We start from the raw sequence: 20,413 nt of genomic DNA on the forward strand, positions 1-20,413 counted from the left end.
TTTACCCATCATGAGATGTTTCTTGTGTGACACCTTGGTAATAAGACACCTTTTTATAGGCTACCAGTTGAACCAGCTGATAATATTATTCACTAAGTGGCAGGATTGCTTTCTAATTACTGATAGATTTCAGCTGGTGTCATGACTTTCCATGGCTTTTACACCTCTCTTTCTTCATGTGTTCAATACTTTTTCCCTGTGTGTTTTTTCATTATTACACATAACTTAATTTATGCACATCTGATTTGATTTCTTTGCCTGTGTGAGTTGGATGGGTTGTTACTGAATTTCATGTCCATAACACCTTTAGAAATATATTTACTTAGAAAATTGGTGACACGTTCAATACTTATTTCACTTGCTGTATATGTACATATAATATGGTCAGGAAAAGCAATCCACCATTACATATAAAAAAATTACTCCCATACAGCCAGTTTTTGTGCCTAAAATTAATAAGTAGTCAATATAGTGATTTTTAATTACAATCACAAGATCTTATGGATCGGTTATGGATAAGAGGGTAGGCAGAAGATATAACATCCAAAGCTTTTGGGAATGTAGTGAAATTGGATAGAAAAGAATTGCTTGATTCAAAAAGAGTAGAAGGTAGAGGATAGGTTTATCTTCTCATTTGAACATAGTCTGATGTCAGATATGATTAGAAGGACTATAATAAAAAATTGGTATGTGGGTATGTGCTAGAGGCAGATCCAAATTTGGAAGAGCGTACGTACCTGTGTACCCCCACCTTCATTTCAGAGATGAGATTGCAAGGTTTTTTCTGTGGAGTAAAATAGTAAGATACAGCAAACTTTGTAAAAAAAAATTGTGCCAGTCTCAAAACTTTTGGCCATGATTTTATGGGGGTATAACAAATAAAAAAAACAAAAACAAAAAAAAATGATATATTCACTAAAGAGCACAAATTGTAGGAAATGACAAACAATACAGATGATATGCCAGTAATCCAAAATGCAATGTCTGAAGCCTTTTATCAACCAAAGAAAACAAACATGACTGTGAAAAGAAAAGAGGCAATACTTCATGAATTAACATTATAACATACTTTTTTTATTGAAATTAATTTGTTCTTTAGAAGGTAATCATAATACTGTGACATTTATATTGATTGTCAAGGTGAAACTATAACACAATATATTTAATATAGTAAAAAATTATATCTCTATTATATTTAAAATATCTATTAAACACATACATAAACGCAGCAACTATTAGTGGTAAGGGATAAAATCTTGAAATATTTTCAAGTAAACTTCAGGTTTGTTCTATATAATCTATATGAAATGGCAAGAAAGCAAGAAAAACGTGTTCCAACCTCATAAAAAATAACTAGTTCAGACATTCTAATTTTGTAGAAATTATTGATACAACTAGTAATCATGTTAAAAAGGGAACTTTACACCAATTTCTTAAAGAGTATTCCTATACCACTGTATTATGTCAATCATAAGTGGTAAAATAATACTGCACTGTATGTATGAATTTTCATCTTATAAACTGGTTAATAGCCTGAGAAATGTAAATTATACATACCGTATTTTGCGGATTATAAGACGCACTTTCCCCCCCCCAAATTTGGGAGTAAAAAGGGTGTGCGTCTTATAATGCGAACTTACGATTTTACCTGGGAGGTGCAGCGGTCGATTCGGGGTCCGAGAGCTTGGTGGTGGCTGCGGCGGTAGCGGGGCGATGTTGCGGGCCCCGGTGGTGGCGGGGCGATGCTGCGTCCCCGTCATCAGAAGCCGGGGGTGAGTGGAGGAAAGGTTCCCGCATGCTCCAGCGGCCATTTTACCGAAGCACAGCGCTATGTACGAGATAGGGAACCTTTCCTCCCCTCACTGCCAGCTTCTGAGGACGGGGCTGCAGCATCGCCCTGCCACCACCGGGGCCTGCAGCATCGCCCCACCACCACCGGGACCCGCAGCATCGCCCCGCCACCGCCGCCAACCTACGCTCACCGCCGACTTCTGAGGACAGGGCCCGCAGTATCGCCCGGCTCCAGCCTCTCCGGTATGTGTGACCCCTGCTCCATCACCGTTGCCCCCCAGGTGAAAAGGATTATAAGGCGCACCATGCTATTTAAAAAAAAAAAAATTGAAAATTTCATTTTCTAATTATTGCTCCCACAGTTGATTTCTTCACACCAAGCTGTTTACCTATTGCAGATTCAGTCTTCCCAGCCTGGTGCAGGGCTACAATTTTGTTTCTGGTGTCCTTCGACAGCTCCTTGGTCTTCACCATAGTGGAGTTTGGAGTGTGACTGTTTGAGGTTGCGGACAGGTGTCTTTTATACTGATAACAAGTTCAATCAGGTGCCAGTACTACAGGTAATGAGTGGAGGACAGAGGATCCTTTTAAAGAAGAAGTTACAGGTCTGTGAGAGCCAGAAATCTTGCTTGTTTGTAATTGACCAAATACTTATTTTCCACCAAAATTTGAAAGAAATTTCTTTCTAAATCAGACAATGTGATTTTCAGGATTTGTTTTCTCATTTTGTCTCTCATAGTTGAGGTCTACCTATGATGTCAGTTACAGGCCTCTCTCATCTTTTTAAGTGGGAGAACTTGCACAATTGGTGGCTGACTAAATACTTTTTTGCCCCACTGTATATGCACTTATATGCCTTGTAATGCTATCCATGAAGTTACCTAAAAAATGTTTTCTACCCTGACACTTGGGCACACAGATCATCAAGATCCGCTGTTGGTAGCTCATTTTGCAATTCCCGACCAATGATGTCCCAGATGGGCTGAATGGGAAATAAGTTTGGGGACGATGCAGGCCATGACAGTACATTTATGCCACACAGGTTCTAATGGTAGCACAAGCAACATGCGTCCTGGCCTTGTCATGTTAAAAAACGGCTCATGGGACATTTTGGAGAAACGACCGTACCACTGGTTCATCAACCAAATCAATGTAACAATGAGCAATTAGTGTTCCTGGAATGAAGACTGGAGGATTCTGGCTACTGGACATTATGCAATCCTACACCATAATCGTGGGAGTAGGACTGGTGTGACAGTGACATTCTCTTGTGAAGACCTCTTCATTGCATTGCCTATGTGGTCTCAATACCAATCTCTATCATTGAGCACAAGACAAAAGCGGGACTCCTTGTCAAGAAGATACACATCCATGCCAGTCTTCACTGCTGTCTTGTTTTGCACCATGTTAGCCTTTCAGAGCGGTGGCATAAGGTTACTAAGAGGTATTCATGATCGAATGTCACACCAGTCTTACTCCAGGGATTATGACATAGGGTGGCATAATGTAAGGAATCAGAACCCCTGTAGTCTTCATTCTATGTACATTAACAGTTCTGCATTACATTGATTTGGTCTTGGAACCAGTTGTTGGGCCTTTGCTCCAAAGTGTCCTAGAAAATGTTTTTGATCATGACAACACCAAGCTGCATTTTGCTCATGCTACTGTGGGCAGTCTGAGTGGCCTAAATATGCTACCATGACCTGAAAACGTCTCGGGACTTGTCTCCCATCAAGCATATCTGGGACATAACTGATCAGAACTTTCCAATGGAGCTGCCAGCAGAGGATTTTGATGATTTGTGCATCCAGATGCATTCAACATGGCAGAACATTCCAAAGTCAACCATGAATAACCCCACTGATAGAATGCCAAGGTGCATGTGTTTCTGCATGTCACTCATACTCAATACTACATAACTCGAGATGATTTGAAAATGTTGTTTCCATTTTTTCATCATTTACATATCATTAATATATATATTGATCCTGCGATTTTTATAATTCCACAACTTTTCCTTCCAGGTGTTGCAATTTCAAGGTTGAGAGTGTATTCTACTCCTACCTGTCAGAATCCCGTAAAAAGGAAAACAACTTTGGGGTGTCAAAACTGTTGTGCAAAACACTGGATCACATACAGGACAGGCATGTAATAAGAAAATTAGAAAAAAAAACAATGCCACAATTTTTAAAAATTTCTGAGAATATACCTGAGGAAGACATAATCTTGTCGAAAAGCGTTGTATTTACTTGAGAGATAAAGATTGTTTGGAAAATATATACCCACAGTATTCACTGGCTTCTTGGGAGCGCATTTGGCCTGGATGAACATTATTGTCAAAATCTCTTTCCTATGATAACCCGAGCAGGGCTATCGAATAGCCACCAGGTGTATGCAGCAAACCAACTGAAAGGAGAAATTCCCTTTCTTTGTGATCCTTAGAGATCAGTAAGCTGAATTGAAAGACCAAATAAAGGTGAGTGCAAAAGACCACTTTAAATATTCATATTACCGCTATATACTACACTAAGATTGGTGCGCTCTCTGTCTACCTTTCTCTCTTTTTTTGTGGAGATATAATTAGCAAATTGTGTTAAATTTATACTGCCATGTGCAAGATTTTTATACAGTTGTCAGGCACTCACAACTATTGCAAATGAATACTGTAGTTCATGATATAATAACACATTAAGAGAAGGCTTAGCTCTTGTGGAATGTATACATGACTGTTGTAAAAGTTATCTACAGTAAGGTTGGGTTCAGAAGAGTATATTTCAAGGTCAGTATACAGACCACAATGCCTGTTCTGGAGGTGCTTCTTCCGACCCAAACTTAAAGGGAATGTGTCACCCCCCTGGGCGATATCAGACCTCTACTATGGGCATACAGAGTATAGATTACTTACCTGTATGGCCCATAGCAGAGGTATGATTGCAGAGAAATCTGGTTTTATAAAGTCTGTTTTCCAGAGGCTTGGCATCTGGGCGACACCAAGCAAACCCCTCCTATCTACTTACTATTCCCCTAAATAGCCACCTCGGCGCTAAATTACCATATTCCCCCCCTTCCCTTCACATCACGGGCCCTGTGAAAGAAAACAAAAGAAGCTGAAAATATAGAGGCGCTGCTCCATAGGCGGTCTATAGTTTGTGAGAACTTCCTCAGACAAAAAAAGGTACATGGGTAATATCTCTTTTAGCTTCAAATTAGGAATGGTATAATCCAGATAGTAAGGGTATGTGATAGAAGTGTAGATGTACTTATCCTATAGTGGGGGCACAAGGTAATAGCAATTAATATATTTCATTAGAGGAACCTAAGAAAGTGGTGAAAGACAAGTAATTCAAAGTTCCTCAGAGAATCAAAATGTCATTCCACGACTAACTTATAATTGCATAATATATTGTATCAGTTTTACCCGACAAGCTCCTTTAATAAAATCCTCGCTCATCACTGCCGAGATCCTTTAATATAATCCTTGCTTGTCACAGTCCTCAGGCTGGTAATAAACCATGCTACACTGAAAGACTATGATATTGAATGTGCCAAAGCATTACTAGTACAAAGACTCCTTTTTTATAACATTCCTACCAGTTTCGGTTTGGAGGGTCAGGAACTGAATATTTATGTGAAGAATACAATTCCCTTGTCAATCCTGAGTGTATTTATTAATCTGCATAGTGTATAGAGTTTCTGATATTAGTATACTAACCTGAGGCAAAGTGTCAAAGTATCATGGTTACAGAATGTGTCAAGATTAAAAAATGTTATGAATATTACCTAGCACATTTTCCTACAATATCAGTTTCACAATCAATGTTAATCAACTCTCAGATTGAGGTGTTGTGTGGCTTTTGGCTAGTTAACATAAAGACAATAGGGATAATCAGAATACCAAATGACACAACATTATGAGCAGATTGTCATCATGCGGGGTAACGAGACCGGTGTTATGAACTGATTAACCACGAGGAATAAGCCCTTTCTTGTGTGCAAAGAGCCCAAGAGCAGCTGCTGAAGCAATGAACACAGAGCAGCCTATGAACCTAAATAATCCTTGAGGTGATGGCAGATTTCTTTCCAAGAATGATCTATGAAAAGGTAGAGCAGGAACATCCTAAAAGGAAAGGATCACAATGTTAGATGACAAGGCAACAATAGATCTTCATAAAATATTATTGATTTTCACATTAAGCTCGGTTCACACCACTTTTTATATTATGTTGCTTTTTTTCAGAATTAGAAAAATTAATCTTTAAAAAAAAAGTTCCAGATCCTTTTCCAGTGAAATTTTTTCTTATAAAAAATAGAAAAAACAGAATCCAGCTCAACTGTAAAGATTAAATGGTTCAAATACACATATAAAATATTATTGTAAAACTAATATAAATATCATTAATTAGCAAATCACACTTATTTTGTCTAGAAGGTAAATCGCTATAGTACATAAAAATGACCTCCATCTTGTTACACCAAAAGAAACCTGTCTTATAATTAACAGGTGCCTATGAGCATGTGCAGTAGGCAGCTCTACTCTACCTATAACGCATACTGTTCAGCTGTCTCCAACTTAAATATGCCACTCAACATTCAAGAAGACAGAGTGGACAGCAGTGTGAGCAGCCTCTTCTTACCCTCAGCATCCCTGGTATCTCCAGTATTAGATCAAAAAGACAAAAGGCACAGCAGTGTAAGTCGCCTGTTCTTACCACGGCACCCCTGGTAACTCCAGTATTAGATCAGAAAGACAGTATGGACGGCAGTGTGAGCAGCCTATTCTCACCTCTACTCTCTTGGTAGTTCCAATATTAGATCAGATAGAAAGTGTAGGCAGCAGTGGGAGCAGCCTCTTCTTATCTCTGCACTTGTGGTAGCTCCAGTATTATAGATCAGACATACATAGTGGTCAGTAGTGTGAGCAGCCTCTTCTTACCACAGCACTCCTAGTATCATCAGTATTAGATCAGAATATCCACTAGAAGTATATCTTCCTACACATGAAGGGAGAAGGCAGAGCTTTATATTCGACATGCTCACAGGTACCTATTAACATTCTAGGGCAGATTTCCATGAGTGTAAGGACACGGCAGCCATTTAAATGTACTATACCGATTACCTTCTTAGACAAAAACAGTGTAATTTACTAATTAGAGCTATTTCAGATTTATTCATGATGTAAATGTTCATTTGATTTATTTGGCAACCAAACCATAAATATAAATAAGGAATTTCCCATCATATGATAATTTTGCAATAGCAGTGATTTTAGAGGACAAAATATTTCACATAATATACTTTTTTCTCTCATAAAATATTGTAAACTAATATGCATATGCATTACCTTTCATGTTTTTATTTGTACGGTCATCTATATAGTATTTATCACTATTGAGTGAAAGAAAATTTAGGATGATAAGTGTCCTGACAGAATAATTTTTTATTGATAGGAATTAATGGAATTGTTAACCAAAATTGTAACCAAAAGCCGGCATTAAAAAGTTAAATGAGTAACCAGTAACGTTGTACGTGCAATCCGATCAGTGGACAGCATGGTATAGATAAAAAGAGGCTGAGCAAAATGATGCACAGTGGTGTGTACCATACATTGATAATCACCATTGAAAAATATTCTCAGTATCGCATTATACAATATAATAGTCATAAGATACATACAGAACGCACCCATTAAGAACAGAAAGGCTAAATCAGGTGAGAATTTCCTTTATCAAATCAAAATGGCAATTGAATCAAGAACTTCCGGATGGATGCATTTTAAAGCATATATTAATATCTGCTAAAGACGATGTCACACCTTGAACAGTGGATAACCCAGATTGGCAAATCTGCTAACTCCATTTTATGTTTTAGCTACTGTATCTTGCTGAACTTAGCCTATAGTAAAAGTAAGAATGTACCTTGCTATTTGGAATGAATTTTTTAATGGTAATTATCACTAGATAATGGCAAAATTATTAGAACTGACATTACATTCACGCTAAAAGGAAAAACTTGATTTTTTTTGTTTTCCAAATACATAATATACTTCGTAGAGTCTTTATTTTAAAAGGGTCTGAAGCCCTGCTATGTGTAGCACAAGTGATCGGATGATCGCAGCTTCGAGTCTCCTAAGGGAACTATTGAAGCAAGTAAAAAGTAGAAAAAAATGTTTTAAAAAATATAAAAAAATATATAAAGGTTCAAATCACCCCCTTTTGCCCCATTCAAAATAACACAATAAAAAAATACACATATTTGGTATCGCTGCGGTCAGATATGTCCGATCTATCAAAATATAAAAACAATTAATCCAATCGGTAAACGGAGTAATGATAAAAAAGATCTGAACGCTAGAATTTATTTTTTCTGGTCGCCGCAACATTGCAATGAAATGCAATAACAGGCGATCAAAACATTGTATCTACACCAAAATCGATAATAGGGGACCACATTATGTGCTTTGGAGGGATATATGTATATATTATTCAGACAAAATGGGGAAACACCCCAAAAAAAACCTTACTAGCAAGCCCTAAAACTTAACTTTTATTATTATTAAAATAGTGGGGTAAATATATATTTGTAAATTTTATCCCTACACTGCCTAAATGATTCTAATTGTGTTGGAAGCATTTGTCTAGATTAGCATATGGTGACACTCCGGGGTGTCGACCTTAAAGGTCCATAATTGGAGGCGTTACAACTGTAACGGATAATAAAAGGTGAATGCTATTACTGTATGTTGAAAAGTAGGTGTATGTTACTACTGTATGCGTACCTGGGTGGGGGGCATTACTGCTGTGTTTGGCTACATAGACAGACATTACTACTATTTTTAGGCACAAAGGGATTTTTTCTATCATTTGGGGGGCACAAAAGGGGACATAAACATTAATACTGTATGGGGAGCACAAAGGAGAACATTTCTACAGTGAGAAGGTCACATCATTTTTATGGATAATGTTACTGTAGGGTAAATAAAAGGGAGAACCTGTTACTGTGTATGACATTTTGTGCTACATTTTGCAGAGATAAGTCATGGCTGGAAGCAATCAGAGCGGTCAACAATGGATAAAGTAGAAACTGGAGAAGTCTCCAGTGAGTCATTGGATATCTTTGCACTGTATACACTATATACTATCTACAGAGCTCCTGTGAATGATTTCATCGGCCATCACTGTATTACCTGTACACTTACAGCATACACTAGATACTATATATAGAGCTCTAGTGAATAATTGTCACTGGTGGTAATATTAGTGTTAGTATTGTGGTTTGTCTTAATGATCAGTATGGTGGTATTATTCGGTCACCAATGAACAGTACAGACCAAAAGTTTGGACACACCTTCTCATTTAAATATTTTTCTGTATTTTCATGACTATGAAAATTGTACATTCACACTGCAGGCATCAAAACTATGAATTAACACATGTGGAATTATATACTTAACAAAAAAGTGTGAAACAACTGAAAATATGTCTTATATTCTAGGTTCTTCAAAGTAGCCACCTTTTGCTTTGATGACTGCTTTGCACACTCTTGGCATTCTCTTGATGAGCTTCAAGAGGTAGTCACCGGAAATGGTCTTCCAACAATCTTGAAGGAGTTCCCAGAGATGCTTAGCACTTGTTGGCCCTTTTGCCTTCACTCTGCGGTCCGGCTCACCCCAAACCATCTCGATTGGGTTCAGGTCTGGTGACTGTGGAGGCCAGGTCATCTGGCGTAGCACCCCACCACTCTCCTTCTTGGTCAAATAGCCCTTACACAGCCTGGAGGTGTGTTTGGGGTCATTGTCCTGTTGAAAAATAAATGATGGTCCAACTAAACGCAAAACGGATGGAATAGCATGCCACTGCAAGATGCTGTGGTAGTCATGCTGGTTCAGTATGCCTTCAATTTTGAATAAATTCCCAACAGTGTCACCAGCAAAGCACCCCCACACCATCACACCTCCTCCTCCATGCTTCACGGTGGGAACCAGGCATGTAGAGTCCATCCGTTCACCTTTTCTGTGTCGCACAAAGACACGGTGGTTGGAACCAAAGATCTCAAATTTGGACTCATCAGACCAAAGCACAGATTTCCACTGGTCTAATGTCCATTCCTTGTTTTCTTTAGCCCAAACAAGTCTCTTCTGCTTGTTGCCTGTCCTTAGCAGTGGTTTCCTAGCAGCTATTTTACCATGAAGGCCTGCTGCACAAAGTCTCCTCTTAACAGTTGTTGAAGAGATGTGTCTGCGGCTAGAACTCTGTGTGGCATTGACCTGGTCTCTAATCTGAGCTGCTGTTAACCAGTGATTTCTGAGGCTGGTGACTCGGATAAACTAATCCTTAGAAGCAGAGGTGACTCTTGGTCTTCCTTTCCTGGGGCGGTCCTCATGTGAGCCAGTTTCTTTGTAGCGCTTGATGGTTTTTGCAACTGCACTTGGGGACACTTTCAAAGTTTTCCCAATTTTTCGGACTGACTGACCTTCATTTCTTAAAGTAATGATGGCCACTCGTTTTTCTTTACTTAGCTGCTTTTTCTTGCCATAATACAAATTCTAACAGTCTATTCAGTAGGACTATCAGCTGTGTATCCACCAGACTTCTGCACAACACAACTGATGGTCCCAACCCCATTTATAAGGCAAGAAATCCCACTTATTAAACCTGACAGGGCACACATGTGAAGTGAAAACCATTTCCGGTGACTACCTCTTGAAGCTCATCAAGAGAATGCCAAGAGTGTGCAAAGCAGTCATCAAAGCAAAAGGTGGCTACTTTGAAGAACCTAGAATATAAGACATATTTTCAGTTGTTTCACACTTTTTTGTTAAGTATATAATTCCACATGTGTTAATTCATAGTTTTGATGCCTTCAGTATGAATATACAATTTTCATAGTCATGAAAATAAAGAAAAATCTTTAAATGAAGTGTGTCCAAACTTTTGGTCTGTACTGTATATGCAGGTTATTGTGGTCATGTGGCGATATTAATACTACCTTATGTCACATATTATTCATATATTGGTCTTGGTATAACTATAGTGGGTTTTGTTAACATACTGGATGGTGGTTGTATGCAGGCACTATGTGGTGGTAATATATGGTTATGTTGTGGCGGCATTATTTTGACATTGTGTAGTAATATTGGTCTTGGTACAGTGAACTTTGATCAGTAACAGAATAGTGATGATAATATTTGTTATTTGGTAACTGTATGACAATTATTAAGTATAACTTAGAAAATGATCTTATTGCTACATTTTCTGTGAGATTTATTTTTTTAATCTGAATGCTTTTTTTTATTTAAACAGAGTAATGCATAAGTCATCATAGGCTCTGGCAATGCCACTGGAGCCCATGTATCTGAGTAGGATGCTCGTGGGTGTGTTTGTTGTGGGGCCAAATCAAAAATTCGCTCCGGGGCCCATAAGACTCTAGTCAACCACTAACCCCACCAAACCAATGGATTAATTAATGGGACTCATCGGTGCTAATCTTTAGTCATACACTACATAGGAAATATAAATGTGTTATGTATCATGCCGAGTAGCAAACTATGTAAAAACTAATAGATGAGGATATCAGCGGCCAAGTGTTTGTAATACGGACATGCTGAAGTCATATCTTATTTACAAATGATAATCATTAGCACAATTTCCCTACAGCTGCATCCCACTAGCTTCAATTTTCATCAGCTGTCTCTGCAGAGCGCAGCCTATATTGTTCAGCTAGAGGGGATCAGTAGTTAATGAACTGCAAGAAAGGGTGTTATGGAGACAAGGGTTTTGTCTTGTCTTGAGTTAAGCACAATTAATTATATGAATTGAAGTTGATGTAGAACTTACCACAGATTCTGGCTCAGGCAACCATATTTCATTTTCCGCTATGAGTCCCATTTTGCACATTATCTGTAAGAATAAGTAAGGCATCTCGTAGCTTTAGAATTTCACAGTGTGAAAGCATATAATGATTTGAATAGAATCGTTTCTACTAAATGTTGATTAGGGTTGAACATTTCAATTATGGATTAGCAGAATTAAAAAAAATACTTTTATAAGAATATTTAAAAAGAGACTTTAAAGCTTAGCCTATAAAACAAATCACCCTTTCCAACCTAATTACAATAAAGTTCTACCTTCATAGCATTTGTAAAGCATATATTAGGGAATTACATGTACTGCAATTACTTAATACAGGGATCCGAAACCTGTAGCTCGGGAGCCACATGTGGCTCGTGAGTCCATCATGTGTGGCTCGCGGCTGTCTGCCAGCTTGGGACATTAGCACCAGGTCTAGCAAACAACTATGAAGAGCAGGTCTCCAGATGGTTAATTTTGAGAGTAGAACTCACAGAAGAGTAGATCTGTTTGCCCATATACTGGCCTTGGGATGGGAGAGATAAATTAAGTAAATGGATGATACTGTCAGATAGAGGAGATGATTGAAGCTCAATATGATAGTGTGGTGGGAGTGTTAAAGGCGAGAATACCCAACGGTAGTAAGGTATTATTTCTGTGGAGAAGCTTTGGCTGTCAATATACCGATAATGCGGGGTCTCGGTTTCACTACTGTGGGGGGGGGGGGGCAGGAGCTGGATGTCACTATTAAGGGGGAAGGCTATGGATGTGGCTCACGACCCTCTCTCAGCCCTGAATGTGGCTCTCAAGGTAAGGAATGTTGGGGGCCACTGGCTTAATATGATATTAGTCCTGGAAAGGCTGCACAGAGCTGCGGCATTCTGAATTGCAATGATATATGAGGCATACATAAAAACATGGCCTCAATAGAGACAAACAGAAGAGAAACTCAAATGGTAATTTAGCTTTTTATTTGAAATGTTTATTTTCTACTTTTTTTATTATTCTATTTATTTATTTATTTTCTTTTAGGCCTACTAGGGCACATCCAATCTTCTAATCATTGGTATAATATATTGCAATACCCAGGTATTGCAGTGTTATTATACCTGTCAGCTGTACATTGACAGCGAGCAGCTGGCAGGGTTTAAAAGTCTTATGTTAATGGTAGACTTGGAGTTCATTGACAGACCTCAGACTCAGACAGCAACCCACTGGCACCCCACTCCATTATTTCTATCAGTTTCTAAGCCCCACTCCATCTTGATGCTGCAAATGTACAGCATTCTGAACTAAGGGCCCACCATAAGTATTAAACTAACCTCAGCTGATATCGATGGCTTCGGCCGATAGTCTAGTCTTTATTAGGGTCCTCTATTCTTCCCCAACAGATTATTGTTGGAGGAGATAAGGATCTCAGGCATGGCTGATTTTTGACTGCTGATCCTTTTATTTTCTAATAGATCAGCTGGCGCCAAAGATGTCTGGCAGCAGCTATCATGCAGAAATCATAAAAATGCTTGGCAGAGCAAGTGTTCCTGTGTATGAAAGAGTCAGATTAAGCTACAAGTCTGCAGTCATTCTATCATTCTATGCGTCTGCAGACATGTGAATCCTCACATCGCGTGCACTGCACACTGCGATTATTCTCTGGTGCTTGCGCTGGGAGAGGAGGGCGCGTGACTGCAAGTATATGATTTGAATACATGAGGTCACATGCCGAATAGATGGGTGTGACCTAGCTCAATGCAAGTGTATTGAGTGAGGCCGGATTCAGTCTAGTTGTAATGTGGCCGAAAGTATGCAAATCGCATATGCACTAAAATATAAGTGAAGTTCTCCCACGGCCTGCCTCCCATTGTTTTCCATTGAAATAATTTTACAGTTTATGAAAAAGAACATAAGTACCAAACGTGTATGTATAAATGAGGTACAGGCTAGAGATCACAAGCAAGGCAATGTGCAATTGGCAGCAAGCTCCACTAGAGGGCTCTAAAGCATTAAATAGCCATGAAAACTGATTTAGGAGGAATTTAGCTGAGATGTTTAACTGAAAAAATACACCATCAAAATGGAACCAGATCCTCATTAAAACATTTGATTGAGATAATGAGAAACAATGTCTGTAGATATGTGTTCATTTAATTTTAATCAACATCCTCAATGTTCAACAAGGCCTTCTTTTGATCACACTGAGGTCAGAAGAGCAGACGGATCTTCTGAGGATGAATTTTCCTGGTATTGTTTCATGTTTCTTAAGGATAATTAGAGAGACTAGCAGATTGCACCACTCACCTTTAGGAACATTCTGCTGCTTTTATATTATCAATTACTTCTATATTTATTTTAGAGAAATAGTACCTCTCTGGCTGCTCTCTCCCCAGCTTGTACTGCTCCTTCCATGTACCCACTCCACTGAGTAGCAGTTTCTGTTCCAGCAAAGTAAAGCCTCCCAACAGGCTGCCGAATGACACTTTAGAAAAAGGAGACATAGTAACATAGTTTTTAATGTTGAAGGAAGACTAAGTCCATCTAGTTCAACCCATAGCCTAACGTGTTGATCCAGAGGAAGGCAAAAAAAACCCATGTGGCAAACACTAAGCTCCATATTGGGGGAAAAAATTCCTTCCTGACTCCATATCGCAATCAGACTAGTTCCCTGGATCAACACCCTATCAAGGAATCTAGTATATATAACCTGTAATATTATACTTTTCAAGAAAGACATCCATGCCCTTCTTAAATTTTAGTAGTGAATCACTCATTACAACATCATGCGGCAGAGAGTTCCATAGTCTCACTGCTCTTACAGTAAAGAATCCGCATCTGTGATTATGATTAAACCTTCTTTCCTCCAGACGCAGAAGATGCCCCCTTGTCCCCGTTTCAGGCCTCGGAGTAAAAAGATCAGTAGAAAGGTCTTTGTACTGTCCCCTCATATACTTGTACATAGTAATAAGATCACCCCTAAGCCTTCGTTTTTCCAAAGTAAATAACCCCAAGTGTAATAACCTGTCTTGGTATTGCAGACCCCCAGTCCTCTAATAACCTTGGCCGCTCTTTTCTGCACCCGCTCTAGTTCAGCTATGTCTTTCATAGACGCTTTAAAGCATCCTATATATACTTAAAGGGAATCTGTCACCACTTTTTTGCTACCTCATCTGAGAGCAGTATAATGTAGGAAAAGACACCCTGATTCCAATGATGTATCACTTAGTTTACTGGGTGCAGAAGATGTGACACAATCAGAGTTCTTAGATGTAGCATGAAGGAGAGCTGAGAAAGTTAACCTCATCCACACCACAGCTTACAATGTCCATGGTATATTGACAATGTGCTGCTTATCAGAGTAGGGGGCGTGGTTGGACCATGTCTCATGTGAACATCAGTCCGGGTAGTGATTATCTCCAGGTGGTAAAACCTTTATTGTATGGAAACAACAGCACACAGCCTAATGAGTGACACATCCCTGAAATCTGTGTCTCAGCCCCAGCCTCATGCTGTCCTCAGATTACATAGCAAAAACCTATTGAAAATTCTCTTTAATATATGAATTACATAAAATGCCATGTAATACAGTCAAACTATTGTGGATTAGAATATCTATAATAGTAAAGCTGCAACTCACAAAAGATTGCAGATATGATGTTTTTTTCCAACCCCTGAAATCCTTCGTCCCCCCCCAAAAAAGTGCAAACTGATCCTCACAAAATATTGTTCTTAAAGGAGATTTCTATTGCTATGATACTTAAGAATATCTTTAGGATTGTTAATCAATATCATTTCGGCAGGGGTTAAATAGCCCGCACCACAGCCAATAAGCTATTACTAGTTCCAGCAGCAGCCATATGTAAACAAAGTAAGCGGCAGTTATACTGCTTAGTGGCCGCACCCAGGTACTGCAGATTAGCTCCACATCCAGCGCCCACACTGATCATCAGTTTCCATATACACTGCTGTTCCATCACACTGTTTAGTGGTTGCTCCCCGGTACTGCAGATCAGCTCCTATTCAATTATGTAACGGAGCAGCGGTATTCTGCTCTGTACTCATTACCCAGTGACAGTTGATTGTTGAGAGTGCCAGATGGATAACTCATCAATATCAATATTCTAGTAGTGGACATTCCCTTTAAAAATACAACATATACAACCTCATACACAAATACAACCTCATACAGCCACAGAAATATACTATAAGGGTTTAATATATAATAAGAAGATAAAGTATACATGCATATGCAATGAACATTTATATAACATTCCGTGTTGTCACTAAAGATTGCAAAGAAAAAAAAAACAGCAGATACACAGCAGGAACATTCCAGGCAACAAACAGAAAGTTTCATCTTCAATGGGTGACAGCAGAGTGCTGCCCAATGTTCCCAGTGCTCTATGTGAAAGATGCAGATCCAATACAAATAACTTCATTTTGCAACCGGACAGTAACAAGTGAGAGCGACATAACAGGTCATTTAAATAATAAAGGGCGCTGCACAGGAGCAGAGTTCTACTATGTTGTTGTTTTCAGGCCATCTGTACCTGAGTGTCGTGCACTGTATATAACATTGTATGTAGTGTCATTCAACACCCTGCACTATGATACTTACCCAGATTTTACACATAGTAAGTAGCTTCAAGTTGCTCCACTTCCTGCGGTACACACACAGGACGCAAGCCATAGAAAACAAAATACTAGGGAACCCATAGTCCTCTCCACTAGACACAGGGTTGAGCCTGTACTTACATTTTAACTATATAGGAGACATTGGAGTGGATCATAATTTGCCTCTCCGTCAACTGCACAATATAGGGGTTGTCCAGGTTTATCAGAAAAGTCTGCAGTCACGCTATGTGACTGTAGACTTGTGAATCCTAACAGCTCTCACATTGCATGTTGTGAGGATTCTCAGACGGTGAGACCAAGTAGTCATTTGACCGCAAGTATGTGATATGCATACTCCTAGGCTCTTTCCGACAAGAAGCAAGTGGCCTCGAAAAAATTCAGTTGCATTGATTCAGGCTGCGCATGTTTAGTTGGAATGTGGCCAGGAGTATGCATATCGCATACTTTTGGTTATATGACTGCCTGTTCTCCCCACTGGCACGGGAGAACCCTCACAGCTCGCAATGCGAGAGTTGATACGATTCACAAGTTTTTAGCCACATAGAGTAACTGCAGACTTTCATGAAAAACTTGGACAACCATTTGAATATTTTTGCTCACCAGCTGAAGCAGGACATGAATGCCTAGTACTGTGGATATAAAAAGTCTACACAACCATGTTAAAATGCCAGTTTTTTGTCATGTAAAAAAGATAATACCAAGTAGAATCATTTCAGAACTTTTTTACATGGTCATGATTAAGAACCCTACATATTTCTAGGTCCGAAATGCGTAGGATTGAGTGGAGATTATGTTACGCTCACACCCGGACTGACTGGCGTGAGCGTGGTTAGTGGTCCCACTGGGCCACGAACCGAGGAGTGCCTGGAGGGGTGTGACTAGGGGCCTCGCCAGATCTGGCCACGAACACACGGCGGATTAATCGATTCCGTGGTCCGAGGAGGGATGTGGGAGGTGGCCCAGGTGCTACTCCAGGTCAGACCTCGGTCACAGCTGTTGACCCACATCGGGGAATGCAGGAACAGGCAGGTTTGGCTGGTATGCAGACAGGTGGGTACTGGCAGGCATGCAGGCAGGTGGGTACCGGCAGGCACGGCTGGTATGCAGACAGGTGGGTACTGGCATGTAGGAAAACAGGCTGGATAGGGACCAGTACAGACTGGGATACAGGAACAGAGCCTCAGGTGCGGTGGACAAGCAGAGCAGAGCAGAGCCGCAAGCGTGGAGGACAAGCAGAGCAGAACCGCAGGCGCGGAGGACAAGCGGAGCAGAGCAGAACCGCAGGCGCGGAGGACAAGCGGAGCAGAGCAGAGCAGAACCGCAGACGCGTAGGACAAGCGGAGCAGAGCAGAGCAGAACCGCAGATGCGGAGGACAAGCGGAGCAGAGAAGAGTGGAACCGCAGGAAAGGAGGACAATCGGAACAGAGCGGAACCGCAGGCACAGAGGACAAGCGGAGCAGAGCAGAGCGGAACCGCAGGTGTGGAGGACAAGCAGAGCAGAGCGGAACCGCAGGCGCGGAGGACAAGCAGAGCAGAGCAGAGAGGAACTGCAGGTGCGGAGGACAAGCGGAGCAAAGCAGAGTTAAGCTGCAGGTGCAGAGGGCAAGCGGAGCAGAGCAGAGCCGCAGGTGCAGGCAGACAGGACAGGGCTCTGTTCACATGGAACAGACTGGGAAACACAGGAAGATAGCTAGAACACAGGAGGTAGAAATGCAGGAAGGGAAACGGGACAAGCAGAACCAGATACACACAAGGTACTTGCAATGAAGTAGCGAGTGGACACAAACGCACAAACAGAAGTACAGAGACAACGAGTTGGAGTTAGGTACTGGTTCAGACACTGCAGGAAAAGGGAAGGATCGGACATAGAGACAAACAGGTAACGGACTAGGACACAGTTCAGACAGGAACTGACACTGGAACAAGATATAGGAACGAGCCTGGGTACTCAGCCCCCAGGGTGGCAGGAATAGACTAGAAGTCACAGATACAGGTAACGGGCCAGGGTACTCAGGCCCCAGGGTGGCGGAAACAGACAAGATACAGGACAGGACCTGGCAACTCAGTTGCACATAACACACTGAAAAGAAGTGTTGCTCAGGCCCCTCCCACTGGGTGGGGGAGGTTTAAGTATCCAGTGACTCACAGCAATAGGCTGGGGATGCATTAGGTCTGCGCACACTGTAGCTTTAAGAATCAGGAAGTAACAGCGCCGCCGCCCTAAGCCAGCAGACAAGAGACATGCACACAGCAAGCAGAGGATGTTTTCTTCGTAAGAAAAGGATTCCATCTTGCCAACCTACCCCGCAGGTCAGACATGTGAAGAATACTTGAGATTGTCTTCACATGCAGTACACAACCAGTACTTGCCAGAAATTCCTGGAGCTCCTATAATGTTGCTGTAGCTTCACAGACCAATTTTCTTTTCTTTTTTCATCATTTTGTTATGGCGGTCCAGTTCTAGGCAAAGTAAGTATTGTGCCAATTTTAAGTCTCTTCTTGATGACCGCCTGCACAGTGTTCCATGATATACAGGTGCATCTTACTAAATTAGAATATCATCAAAAAGTTAATTTATTTCAGTTCTTCAATACAAAAAGTGAAACTCATATATAATATAGAGTCATTACAAACAGAGTGATCTATGTCAAGTGTTTATTTCTGTTAATGTTGATGATTATGGATTACAGCCAATGAAAACACAAAAGTCATTAACTCAGTAAATTAGAATAATTAACAAAAAACACCTGCAATGGCTTCCTAAGCATTTAAAAAGGTCCCTTAGTCTGTTTCAGTAGGCTCCACAATCATGGTGAAGACTGCTGACTTGACAGACATCCAGAAGGCAGTCATTGACACTAAGTAAATGTAAAGTAAATTTTGTATTTTTTTTGGAAATCAAGATCCCAGAGTCTGGAGGAAGAGTGGAGAGGCACACAATCCAAGCTGCTTGAGGTCTAGTGTGAAGTTTTCACAATCGGTGATGGTTTGAGGAGCTATGTCATCTGCTGGTGTAGGTCCACTGTGTTTTATCAAGACCAAAGTCAGCGCAGCCGTCTACCAGGAAATTTTAGAGCACTTCATGCTTCCCTCTGCTGACAAGCTTTTTGGAGATGGAAATTTAATTCCCCAGCAGGACTTGGCACCTGTCCACACTGCCAAAAGTACCAATACCTAGTTTAAAAACAACAGTATCACTGTGCTTGATTGGCCAGCAAACTCACCTGACTTTAACCCATGCAGAATCCATGGGGTATTGTCAAGAGGAAAATGAGAGACACCAAACCCAACAATGGAGACCAGCTGAAGGCTGCTATCAAAGCAACCTGGGCTTCCATAACACCTCAGCAGTGCCACAGGCTGATCGCCTCCATGCAACGCCGCATTGATGCAGTAATTGATGTAAAAGGAGCCCCGACCAAGTATTGAGTGCATTTACTGAACATACATTTCAGTAAGCCAACATTTTGGATTTTAAAAACATTTTTTAAGCTGTTGTTATAAAGTATTCTAATTTACTGAGATAATGACTTTTGGTGTTTTCATTGGCTGTAAGCCATAATCATCAACATTACCAGAAATAAACACTTGAAATAGATCACTCTGTTTGTAATATCTCTATATAATATATGAGTTTCAGTTTTTGCATTGAAGAACTGAAATAAATTAACTTTTTGATGATATTCTAATTTAGTGAGACGCACCTGTATATCATGGAACACTGTGCAGGCGGTCATCAAGAAGAGACTTAAAATTGGCACAATACTTACATTACCTACTATTTATATCCACTGAATGTTGATCTCCTCCCTCCCTCGCTGTTCCAGCCTTACAGCTACAAAAAGCCAGAAGGTAAATGTGTATCTAATTCTGTGTGTGACTATCTATAATATAATCGGCCAAGCGTTCCTCTGTCTGAAGCCTCTGTAGACTGCGCATGCGCAACGCGACGCGCAGTCTGGCTCCAGACAGAAGAACGCATCGAGCTGTTACAGGTAAGAGGATTGTATGGCGCCGGAGATCGCGGTATGTGTAGACATTTAACGCATACCGCGATCTCCGGCGACATACTTACATACTTACCTGATCGGGAGGAGGGTTGCCCCGGCGCCTCTCTTCTGGCCGGAGACCAGGGGCGGAGTGAAGGCGT

The 20,413-nt window shown here is 40.5% G+C and overlaps 1 protein-coding gene across 1 annotated transcript in view; it reads right to left on the reverse strand.

Moving 5' to 3' along the window:
- Nucleotides 1-1,052: 1,052 nt before the first annotated feature.
- Nucleotides 1,053-20,413, reverse strand: part of LOC141227681 (amine oxidase [flavin-containing] B-like) — a 91,448-nt gene continuing 72,087 nt past the window's right edge. The window contains exons 13-15 of the mRNA XM_073667247.1: nucleotides 13,998-14,109; nucleotides 11,625-11,687; nucleotides 1,053-5,908 (exon numbers count right to left, since the gene is read on the reverse strand). Of these exons, the coding sequence (XP_073523348.1) occupies nucleotides 5,753-5,908; nucleotides 11,625-11,687; nucleotides 13,998-14,109 (331 nt within the window). The 3' untranslated portion in view covers nucleotides 1,053-5,752. The remainder of the gene's footprint in view (nucleotides 5,909-11,624; nucleotides 11,688-13,997; nucleotides 14,110-20,413) is intronic.

The sequence above is a fragment of the Phyllobates terribilis genome, unplaced genomic scaffold (genome assembly GCF_046119375.1).
Source record: "Phyllobates terribilis strain yellow unplaced genomic scaffold, ASM4611937v1 Scaffold_2__4_contigs__length_985480577, whole genome shotgun sequence".
In the NCBI taxonomy this organism is placed as follows: Eukaryota; Metazoa; Chordata; class Amphibia; order Anura; family Dendrobatidae; genus Phyllobates; species Phyllobates terribilis.